The following is a 12,021-nucleotide window of genomic DNA, read 5'->3' on the forward strand; positions in this document are numbered from 1 at the left end:
TTGAAGAGCAGCAGCCGCAGCGCCTCCAGCCGCAGCGCGTGGCTGGTCGTCCCTGCGGGAGGGGAAGGAGCAGGCTGGGCCCGGGGCTCCTCACGCACCCCACCCCCTGCGAATGTCCGCCCGAGAGGAGGGGCCTTGTCCTCTGCCCTGGCCATTCCTCCTCCCTGTCGTCCCCCCACATTCAGGGGCAGTCCTTCCTGGGGTCTACCCTCAACCCTTCCTGGTCATTACAAATACTTGCCTAACCTTCATTTTATTATATTCCCCCCAAGCCAGGCAGGAGTCAGCATCGCTGCAGAGAGGAGCCAGCTCAGAAGTCTCAGTCGGCCAGGAAGAGACCGGACTGGTGACCATGGCCAGCAGGTGGTGGAAGTGACCGCTCCCCAGACTCCCAGGGTCTCCCGAGGCTCCGAGGCTGACCGTTCACCGGGCTGCCCCGGGGAAGTTCACGGGCCCTTCTGCTAGCACTCACCTGTGCTTCTCAACTGGTGTCCAGGCACTGGGCTGGGGTCAGAGATCTTACCCACCGGTGGACAGAGGCCCAGGCTGGCCGGTGCACCAACCCTGCCAGACCGCCTCCTCAGGGAACACCTACCACCCCCCAGTAGAACCCATCGGGCCAGAGCCCAACAGCACCTAAGGGCCTGGCCCCCAGTACTCACCCCCAGGAGGTTCCCAGAGGCAGGTCCTCGCTGAGGAAGTCTCTCCTGCCAGCCAAGGAGAAGGAGTGAGACTTGGGAGGGGCCGTTCCCTGCACCCCAGTACCGTGCCCTCTGCCCCAGGACTGTGCCCCGGCCCTGACACGGGGCCCTGTTCATGGCATGTTGGATAAATGGACAAAGGAACTGGCAGTGGGAAACTGAGCCCATTCGCTGCACGTCCTCGGAGGGGCCTGGATCTCCCCGGCTCCCTGCCGCCCCCTGTTCTGTGTCGCTGGGAGGCCGAGCTGCCTCAGCACTTCTGGACAAGGAATTGGTTTTCTCAGCAGCCTTTGGAAGGCAGAGAATTTTTTCAACAAATATTTTAAAGCCAACACAATCCAAAAAGAGGAAGTCATCTGGTTAGTAATAAAGTAATAACAGCCCGGCCAGCGTGGCTCAGTGGTCGAGCGTTGACCTATGAACCAAGAGGTCACAGTTCGATTCTCAGTCAGGGCACATGCCCGAGTTGTGGGCTCGATCCCCAGTGTGGGGCATGCACGAGGCAGCCAGTCAATGATTCTCTTTCATCACTGATGTTTCTATCTCTCTTCCCTCTCCCTTCCTTTCTGAAATCAATAAAAATATATTTTTTAAAGAATAAAGTAATAGTAATAGATGACTTTGGACATATTAGTTAACTTCTCTGTGCCTGAAAAAATGAGGAAAATTATATGACTTCATAAATGTAAAGTATTTACAATAAATAGTACCTGGCAAGAGTAAGCACTGAATAAGTGGTCGCAATTAATTATTTACTTATTGTTTGGTTCTAATAGGTAGGGTGTTATGTATAGGGTGATATATAGATATTAATCCTGGGTATATAGAGAGATATTAGCCCTAGGTGGTAGGGTTAATATATATACCTTAATACATATCTCAATCCTAGGAGGGAGGAGGCATTATTACCTCGTGGAAGATGTGCATCAGAGCCTAGATTTGAGTGAGATATCACAGTTGCAAATCCCAGGACTCAGGGTCCTCAGGTGGCCCTGCTCTGAGCCCAGGCACCCCTTCACCTAGTTGGTCATCACTTGGACACCCTTCATGCCCCCATGGTCTGGGCCTGCCTTCCTTCCCACCAAATCCTGGTTCCAGGGTGAGTGAAAGGGGCAGGGGGCGTTCACAAGGCCCCAGGCTCTGTCCCCACCTGACAGCTGCAGGGGCTGTGTGCTCTGGCTGTGATCCCCAGCCCCAGGCCCGGTGTGACAGACCAAGGTTTCCCAGGATGCCAGCTCCTCCGAGGGCAGGGAGAGCTGGGCCACGCTAGTCCAGGTGCCATCTGCAGCTGGGGAAGGGCCGTAGGTGAAGGCGTCCAGTGCGCTGCCGTTGCCAGCTGAGAACCAGATGGGGCTCTCAAGGCCAGGGGGCGCGGCATCGAGGACCAGGCAGATCACCAGCACCTGCTGCTTCCCATCCACCTGCATCGTGATGGGTGGGGCCAGCGAGGGGAAGGGGGTGCCGCCCACACCTGTAAGAGAGCATGCACCTGTGGGGGCCTAGATCTGTTTGTGCCCTCCCAGGCCAGCATCTCACTGTAGGCTCCTAGGCTTCTATCTGTCCGTTCACCATCCATCTGTCCCTCCATCCTCTCAACCACCCCTCTCTCCTTGCGTTTTCCCATCTAAACACCCTTCCTTCCCTCCACCCTGTCATTCACCTCTCTATTCATTCACTCTTTTCCCATCATCCATGTTTTCTACAGCTATTCTCTCTACTTTCCAACTATATGTCCATCTGTCCATCCATCCATCCATCCATCCATCTTTCCATCACTCATCTATCATATCTGAACCTTTCTGTGCAAGGCATTAGGGATACAACATTAATTTACATACAACATTAAATTATATATAATAATTTATATATATAGTAGAAGCCTGCTGCGCTAAATTTGTATATGGGGGGAGTCCCTCAGCCTGGCCTGCATCCTCTCCAATCCAGACCCCTCTGGACCCCTGTGGGATTGGGCCTAAACTGGCAGTCGGACATCCCTCTCGCAATCTGGGACCGTTGGCTCCTAACCGCTCGCCTGCCTGCCTGCCTGCCTGATCACCCCTAACCGCCTCTGACTGTCGGCCTTATTGCCCCCTAACTGCCCTCCCCTGCCAGCCTGATCGCCCCTAACCACCTCTGCCTCGGCCCCCGCCACCGTGGCATTGTCCGGAAGACGTCTGGTCTAATTAGCATATTACCCTTTTATTAGTATAGATTGTCCCCACTTTCAAAGAACTCAGTCTCATGGGAAACAAACACCCATAATACCTGGTTGTGCCAGCCTCAGGAGAGTGGTCGCCTCTGGGGAGGAAGGGAAGGAAACATGATCTGGAATGAGATTAAAGGGGCTTCAAATGTATCTGTAACTTTTTGATTCTTAAAACAATCTAGTTCAGCCGACCAGCATGGCTCAGTGGTTGAGCATCGACCTATGAACCAGGAGGCCACAGTTCAATTCCCGGTCAGGGCACATGCCTGGGTTGCGGGCTTGATCCCCAGTAGGGGGCATGCAGGGGGCATCTGATCGATGTTTCTCTCTCATCACTGATGTTTCTATCTCTTTCTCCCTCTCCCTTCCTCTCTGAAATAAATAAAAAATACATATTTTTAAAAATCTAGTTCAAATATGGCAGGATCATAACCATTTGTTAATCTGAGTGGAACATGGAAGGGTGTTGGTTGTGTTATTCACCCCAGGACATGCTTAGAGAGAGGAAGGGAGAGAAACATTGATGTGAGAGAAACAGCCTCAACCGGGGATTGAACCTGCAATCCAGGTAGATCTGTCCTTTATTTTCCAGAATAGTCCTAATTTTCCACAAACTTAGTCTTTTCAGTAAAGATGATTCATTCAATATATAACCGAATGTTATTTTTGAACAGTTGGATATTTGCTCATAAAAATTAAATCTCAAAGGTTAAAACCTCCAAACAAATTAAAACTGTGAGTTAAGCCCTAGCTGGTTTGGCTCAGTGGATAGAGCGTCGACCTGTGGACTGAAGGGTCCTGGGTTTGATTTCAGTCAAGGGCATGTACCTTGGTTGCAGGCTTGAACCCTGGGCCTGGCCAGGGCGCATGCTGGAGGCAACCAATCGATGTGTCTCTCTCACATCGATGTTTCTCTCTCTCTATCTCTTCCCCTCCTTTCCACTCTCTCTAAAAATCAATGGAAAAATATCCTTGGGTGAGGATTAACAAAACAACAACACACACACACATGCACATGCACACGCACATGCAGATGCACACACACACACACACACACACACACACACACAAAAACACCTCAACAACTCTAAGTGTAGCCAGGCCAAAGAAATGCCCAGGGTGCGGGGACACGTGCCAGGGTATTTTGTGGGGACGGAGGGGTTTGGAGTGCTCACATGAGATTTCTTGAAGGTCAGATAACTGACCTAGTAGCATGTGGATGGTTAGTAGCCCACTTGGGATTTGAGCTCAGATCTTGGTGACTCCAAGTCCCACATTTCACCCCACTTGGAAGGATGACTAAGATTTTGCTAAGTGACAAAGTGGACCAAACCTGGGACGTGGCCTCGAATAGAGTTGGTTTGTCTCATGCGCTTAATACACTGAGTCTCAATGGTCCCATCAATATAATGGGGTTAGTAACACCGGCCCCACAAATTTGTTGCGTAGAATAAAGTTCATGAATGTAAAACACATGGCAGATGAGTATTAGTATTCTTATCAATACTATCATTAATAAGGCATCACAAACAAAGGATGTAGAGAAGGCTGGGAGTGGGCTCCAGGAACCACAGCTCCGGAGCCTTCGCAGTTGTACCGGTAGAGACACTCCCCAAGGAAGTTAAGCATCTGCCTCCTCCACAAAGCCTCCCAGGATTGCTCCTCCTCACCCTGGCTGCGTCCTTCCCAGAGCTCCGTCTCCTGCCCTGCTCCACATGGGTATGCTTGGCCTCCTTAGGAGGGGGAGCTGTGCCACACTGGGTCAGCTTTAGCTCAAGGAGATGTCTTGATTCAAAGGTCAAGGACTCCCTCCCCCCTCCACACCACCCCCCACCCACACATGCAAATATGCACAGGCTAATGAAGCTGGAATTCTCACAATTCTAGTCCTTTGGCTTCAGCCTTGATCGTTGGAGGCCTGGGGGTACATACACCCGGAAGTCACTGAGGCCTTGGGACTTCTCCAGAGAGCCCATTGATAAGGGGGAACACTCAACCCTGGTGGAAAGGGCACCCCGAGGGCAGGAGACCTGGACAGGAAGGGCAGGAGGGGACCCCACAATATTGCCCAGGTCCCATCACTCCATATCACATAACAGCCCTGGCTCCTCCACCCGACCCCCATGGACACCCAGCCAGCTTGCTTTGTTCCTCTATACCTCCAAGAGGTGACTACTCCCTACCAACACTGTGGACCCCAGGGAGCAGGACTTGGGGCCCCAGAGCCAGGTAGCTGGGAGGTAGAGTGCAGTGGGTAAGGGAAGATGGGCTTCTGATGAGACCCTCCCCAGAGGCCCCAGAGCCTCTGTTCTGCCTCCCTGCATCTCACCCACACCTGTACGCCCAGAGGGAGAGGGGGGTTTGGGGCAGACAAATGGGGCACAGAGAGAGAAGCAGGGAGGGGACTCACCTGTGGGCAGGGCTGGACACCCGAGGGCCAAGAGAAGCAGCAGCCAAGCCCCGGCCATGGCCCATTTGATAAGAGGCAGGTCACAGCTGCAGACCTGAGGTGTGGGCTGGGGGAGCAGGCACCCACAAGGCTGCCTCCCAGGCCGCAGGCCCAGCTGCACCTCAGCTGCTCCACCGCGGAGCCGTTTCCCTCCAGAGGGACCCCTCCCACTCCACCTGGGCCCCCAAACCCCATCCTCTCTCATGGGCCAGGGAACTCAGGCTGCCACTCCCACAGCAGGAGCCGGGTGCCCACACTCCCTCCCTCTGAAGAGCACCTCCCCCGTCACTGGCCCTGCCATCTGGAGGACAGAGCACGAGGCAGTATGTCAAGGGCTTCATTCACAGCACTTCATCCCATCCCCCTCACCACTGTGAGTTCCATGTCACAGGTGAGGCGACTGAGGCTCAGGGAGATTGAGTGACCTGCCCAAGGCCACCCAGCTGGCAGGTGGCAGAGCCAGGGCTGGGACTGTTCCTGATGGCTGGCCCCAAAGCCCCATAAACTTGTTTCCATGTTACACTGCCCCTTTGAAATAGGATTTATTTTTTTAGACTAATTTCAAGTTCACAACAACATTGAGAAGAAGGTTCAAAGATTTCCCATGTATTCCTTGCACTGTCAAGTAAAACCCCTTAAAAAAATAAACTTGTTATAAATGCCATTTGCAGAGACGCCACTAAACTTTAGCTAGGTATCATTTTGATCCTAAAACTTCCCATCTAGGTATATCCCCTAATGAAATAATAAGAGAGTTGGTCATTGTGAGACAAAGATTTACGCACAAAAATATTCTTTGAAATATTACACTTAAAACACAAGAGCAGGCCCTGGCTGGTGGTGTTCAATGGTCAGAGCGTTGGCCCGTGCATGGAGGGGTCGAGAGTTCAATTCCCGGTCAAGGGCACATACCTGGGTTGCAGGTTCGATCCCTGGCCCTGGTCAGAGTGCATTTGGGAGGCAACCAATGCCTCTCTCACATTGATTTTTCTCTCTCCTCGCTTCCTCCCTCTCTCTCCCACTCTCTAAACAGCAATGAAAATAAAGGGGACATATATAATACTTTCAGCAATAAAGAACTATTCAAAAAAATAAAAGTAATGTATATTTTAATTTCCATTGTAAGATTAATTGGATTTGAGGGAAGCAACTTTATTTGGGGGGAAGAGTAGAGTTATTAGAATTTTATCAATTTCCTCATTAAAAAAAAGGCAATGAAAAAATATCTGGTGGCAGAGGGGGGAGGATTAATAAAAGACAAAAACAAATGCAAGAGCAATTATAAACAACCCAATTGCTCAATGCTAGGGGAAGAGTTAAATTAACTCAATTCCCTAATTCTCAAGTTCCTCCTGTACAATGAGGGTGCTAATACCTCAGAGGGTCCTGTGATATTTAAAGAAGATAAACCACGAAGTGGATTTAGCACCGTTCCTTATACAGCAAGTCCTTGAACCACGTAGTTTCGCTCCGTGTTGTTTCCTTATAACACTGATGAGGAAATAAAATCGATTCCTGGTGGGGCTGCTATCTGTGAGGAGTTTGCACTGTCTCCCCACATCTGGCTGGGTTTTCTCCAGGGACTCTGGTTCCTCCCACCTCCCAAAGAGGAGGTGAATTGAGGATCTACATCGGTCCCAGTCTAAGTGAGTGTGGGAATGGGTGTGATGGAAGGGTGTCCTGTCCAGGGAGGTGTCCTGTTCTCCTGGGCCAGTGCTGCTGGGGTGGACTCCGACCACCTGTGACTCTGAACTAGAATAAGTGGGTTGAAAAATAATTACCTTATTTGTTTTTATTCTTTTTTTTTTTTTTGAAGTTTAGCAAGTGTTTTCTGTGGGTTTTTAAAATTTTTTTATTAAATCTTTATTGTTCAGATTATTACAGTTGTTCCTCTTTTTTCCCCCCATAGCTTCCCTCCACCCAGTTCCCACCCCACCCTCTGCCCTTACCCCTCCCACTGTCCTCATCCATAGGTGTACGATTTTTGTCCAGTCTCTTCAGTCTCTTCCCACACCCCTTTTCCCCATGAGAATAGTCAGTCCACTCCCTTTCTATGCCCCTTGATTTTTAGATTCACTTATTCACTTGTGTGTATTTGTTGTTCATAATTTTTATCTTTACCTTTTTCTTCTTCTTCCTCTTCTTAAAGGATACCTTTCAGCATTTCATATAATACTGGTTTGGTGGTGATGAACTCCTTTAGCTTTTTCTTATCTGTGAAGCTCTTTATCTGACCTTCAATTCTGAATGATAGCTTTGCTGGATAAAGTAATCTTGGTTGTAGGTTCTTGCTATTCATCACTTTGAATATTTCTTGCCACTCCCTTCTGGCCTGCAAAGTTTCTGTTGAGAAATCAGCTGACAGTCGTATGGGTACTCCCTTATAGGTAACTGACTTTTTTTCTCTTGCTGCTTTTAAGATTCTCTCTTTGTCTTTTGCTCTTGGCATTTTAATTATGATGTGTCTTGGTGTGGTCCTCTTTGGATTCCTTTTGTTTGGGGTTCTCTGCACTTCCTGGACTTGGAAGTCTATTTCTTTCACCAGGTAGGGGAAGTTTTCTGTCATTATTTCTTCAAATAGGTTTTCAATATCTTGCCCTCTCTCTTCTTCTGGTACCCCTATAATTCTGATGTTGGTACGCTTGAAGTTGTCCCAGAGGCTCCTTACACTATCTTCGTATTTTTGGATTCTTTTTTCATTTTGCTTTTCCGGTTGGGTGTTTTTTGCTTCTTCGTATTTCAAATCTTTGACTTGATTCTTGCGATCCTCTGGTCTGCTGTTGGGAGTCTGTATAATATTCTTTATTTCAGTCAGTGTATGCTTAATTTCTAGTTGGTCCTTTATCACAACATCGAGGGTCTCACTAGATTTCTTAAGGATCTCAATACATTTATCGGCGGTTTCCATAAAATTCTTGAAAAATCTTAGAACCGTGGTTTTGAACTCTATATCCAGTCGTTTGCTGTCCTCCATTTCTGTCATTTGTGACCTGTTTCTTTGTCTTCGCATTTTGTCTGCTTCCCTGTGTTGGTAGAGTGGTTTTGTGTGCTAGGTGTCCTACAGGGCCCAGTGGCTCAGCCTCCCCAGTTACCTGAGGTGGACACTCTTGGTGCACCCCCTTGTGGGCTTTGTGCACAGTCTTGTTGTAGTTATGCCTTGATTGTTTTAGGTGTCACTGGGAGGAATTGACCTCCAGGCCAATTGGCAGTGAGAATCAGCTGTGTCTGCAGTGGGAGAACTTCTGTGCTGAAGACACCCTTCTGGGGCAAGACTTGCTTCAGTGGGGCTTTGGTGCTCACTGAGTCTGCCCCCTGAGTGTGTCCCTTATGGATCTGAGGAGTTGTAATCTGGATGGTCCAACTATGACTACTGGGTACACTGGCTCTTGGACCTCTAAGGAGGTGCTAATTTAGCCTCTGCCTGAGGCTACCCAACAGGAGCTATGGAGAGATCTGCAGATTCCTCTTCTTTGTTTCGAGTTTGGAGGTGCCCAGATGAGGCCCAGCTGTGAAGCAATGCAAGCTGCTGTGGGGCCTTGGGCCTTCTTTTGGATGTTCTGGGTCTCTCTGACCCAGCTGCAGTTTGTTAGGTAATTTTCAGATTGCAAAGGGCCAGCCCATTCATATGCAAAAGCCTCTGCGCACAGCTTGGGTGGGGCGGGGTCTCAGAGAATCAACAGGGTGGAGCAAACAGCTATGGCTGATCCTCAGCCCTGCCCTGAGAGGCCCCGGGACTCAGTGTCCCGAGGTAATCGCGGTAATCACTGCAAGCACCTTTGAGAGAAAGCCGCCCTCGAGTTTCGACCAATGCCAGACAGTCCAGTTTCTCCCTGTATGAGTCTGGGTCCCCAAAGACTCACCCAGAACTGGAGTTCAGAGCAGCCGGGAGCTTGTGTCTCCCTCCCGATTGAAAAAGACAACCGCGTCCTCAGTTGCCAGCCCTTTCCACGTGCACCTCCGCACCTCTGCACTTTACTTCCGCACCGCACCTCCTCTGAGTCTCAGTGTGCTTTTCTCTTTCCTTCTAGTTGTAGAATTTCCACTCAGCCAGCCTTCCTGTGGTTCTGGGTGATGTCCGTTTTGTCTTTTAGTTGTATTTTTGAAGTGGTTGTGTGAAGCAGCAATTTCCGGTGTTTACCTATGCCACCATCTTGTTTTTTTCTGTTTTTATTATTCTTTAAAAAATGTATGTATAGTTCACATTTTTAAAAAATTATTTTTATTGATTGCAGAGAAGAAGGGGGAAAAGAGAGAGATAAAAACATCAATGATGAGAGAGAATCATTGATCAGCTGCCTCCTGCACGCCCCCTACTGGGGATCCAGCCCAAAACCTGGGCATGTGCACTGACCGGGAATAAAACAGTGACCTCTTGGTTCATGGGTGGATGTTCAACCACTGACCCAGACAGTTCATATTTCTTTCAATGTTTAATATTAGAAGTGCTTTTGGTCTTAGAAGTTTTGTGATAATTTTGTGACCACAAATATGATATAGACACAACTCTTGTATATATCGCTTAACCTATGGTAAAGATTACTTTCCTTATGCATGATTTTGCTTAAAGTCACAGTTTCGAAGAACCTATTGACAATGAAGACTGACTGCATAGTAAGAAGTTGGAAGTGTTCCCTCTTTCTTTATATATGTGTATACATAGTTAAATACAGAGGAAGTTTAAAGAAACAGGCTACAATCTAAATAGAAACAATGTACCCAATTTTGCATAAGAAATATGTAACTATTTCTAAGAGAGAGCTGATCAAATGTTCACAATGTTATTTCTCTGTGAAAGGATTTTTGAATAGTTTTCTTTTCATCTATCTAGTTGTTTATTTCTCAAATTTTCTATAATAAATCTGTATTATGTTAAAAATCAGGAAATAGAGACTGCTTTGTAGCAACTTGTGAGCTTTGAGCATCACCTTCAGCTTGAAATCTTTGCAGACGGGTTCTAGGAGGAACTTCAGGCTGTGACTAGACTTGCAATGGATTCACCAACAAAGCTTAATGCCCCCTCCACTGGGTCATTTTCTCAGATGTCCAAGGAAAGCTATTCAGCTGACACTCAAGCTGTCTCAGAAGCACTAGCAAAAAACCTTAGTAAGTTGACTCTCAACCATAGTATCCAATTCTCTTCCTTTCCACAAATACATTCACCCCAACAGCAGGACAGAGAAGAAGAAATGCCCGAGTATGTAGTGGGGGTGAGTTATGGCCTGGTCTACAGGAGGAGACGTGGAGTGAGGACAATGGCAAGTCTTAAAAGAGACCTCAAAGGACTGTTTCCAACATGGCTGAGGAGGAGGAATGAGGCTATTCAAAACCGCAAGAAGAATAGGTTCGTGGTGGCATCCTGTCCAGGGTCTTCTTAACGCCAGGTGGTCCTTTCTGCTTAATGATTTCTGCAAGACATCTTGATGCTTTCACAAGCCATCTATCCAGGAACCTACTTCATCACCTGCCTTTTCCTCTGGCAAGTTCCCATCCTCTTCTGCATCCTGATGCTTATCCAGTTTAGCAATCAATGCTTTCGCTGGATTGAAGACGCCATTGGTCTGCTGGTCACAGACATAGCAGCGCGGGGTCGTGCAGAAATGCTGCAGTGCACAGCTCTCGAAGAAATAATGCCTGTACTTGGTGATGACTGGGTTTTGGAAGGACTGGTGACAGATGAAACACTTGAATGGTATTTCCTCACTATCGCTTCCCACTTCATAATTTTCATCTTCATAGACACCATAGCGACCCTCATCAAGCTCACGTTCGATCTGCCACCCATGCTTGTAATCTGATCGGTCATGGAGGAATTTGCAGCTGTCTCCGAAGCCGAAAAAGCCAGTCTCCTTATAGTCCTTACAAATGTCGGGCTGGTAATCCCAGCGCACGGTGGCACGTAGATGCTCGGGAGCTCGGATGGGGCCCTTCCGCACCATTCCGGAGGAAGCATTGCCCATAGCTGTATCCTTGGGTTTCATGTATTTCTGATAGTTATTGATTCCCCGATAGGTCTTGTCAGCTTCCTTGCCTCTCAGCTCCTCCTGAATCTTCTGGCTGCGCTCAAAGATGGCTTGTGAGTCATGTTCCTTTTCTGTGTCTAGCTCGCCCCCATATCCTATGGCCCCACGGGTTTCGCCGAGTGGTGGACTTGTAGACCACATGGAGAGTCTCAGCCTCATTCCCCTTCCCATCCCCCTCCTCCTCCTCCTCGCTACTCAATTCACAATAAACCACCTTCTGTTTACCACTGCCACCAGTCTTCTGTATCATCGGATTGTGGGTCGCCCGCTTCTTTTTGCAGCGAACCACAGTGTTGCCTTCATTGCTGCCACTGCTGCTGCTATCTCCGGGCTCTAGGTCGCAGATTGGGCGCTTCCTGCAGCCTACAGGCCCCTTTCGCCCAGGCTTTTTGAACAGGAAGGTGCACACCTGATCCGTCGCCTTTCCAGGGGAAAGTTGCTCTGCCATTGTGCAGCCCCATGCTCCGAAACTGAGGCTTCACGTTACTGCACTGTTGGGTGTTTCCTTCCCACGTCCCACGTGGGTCAGGATTCAGGAACTGGAAGCAGAGCCGCACACAAATGAATATGAAAAGACAAGAGATAATTTGGAAATATTGGGGGACCAGGCGAGTAAGTCCAACTCAAGGGGAAGGACTTCCTCCC

General features: G+C 48.8%; 1 protein-coding gene and 1 pseudogene across 2 annotated transcripts; both read right to left on the reverse strand.

Annotated features, from left to right (window-relative positions):
- Positions 1 to 2: 2 nt before the first annotated feature.
- Positions 3 to 5,447, reverse strand: PTCRA (pre T-cell antigen receptor alpha; the record flags this gene model as incomplete). The annotated part of the gene is made up of 4 exons (XM_014535412.1): positions 5,318 to 5,447; positions 1,852 to 2,172; positions 663 to 707; positions 3 to 52 (listed from the first exon to the last, which is right to left on the reverse strand). Coding segments are annotated over exons 1-4 (474 nt in total), but the record flags the coding sequence as incomplete, so codon positions are not given.
- Positions 5,448 to 10,697: 5,250 nt separating this feature from the next.
- LOC102250788 lies at positions 10,698 to 11,850 on the reverse strand (annotated as a pseudogene). The gene has a single exon (XR_001361065.1). The product of XR_001361065.1 is annotated as an RING finger protein 113A-like (transcript).
- Positions 11,851 to 12,021: the final 171 nt, after the last annotated feature.

Source organism: Myotis brandtii, unplaced genomic scaffold, assembly GCF_000412655.1.
Source record: "Myotis brandtii unplaced genomic scaffold, ASM41265v1 scaffold143, whole genome shotgun sequence".
NCBI classification, from domain to species: Eukaryota; Metazoa; Chordata; class Mammalia; order Chiroptera; family Vespertilionidae; genus Myotis; species Myotis brandtii.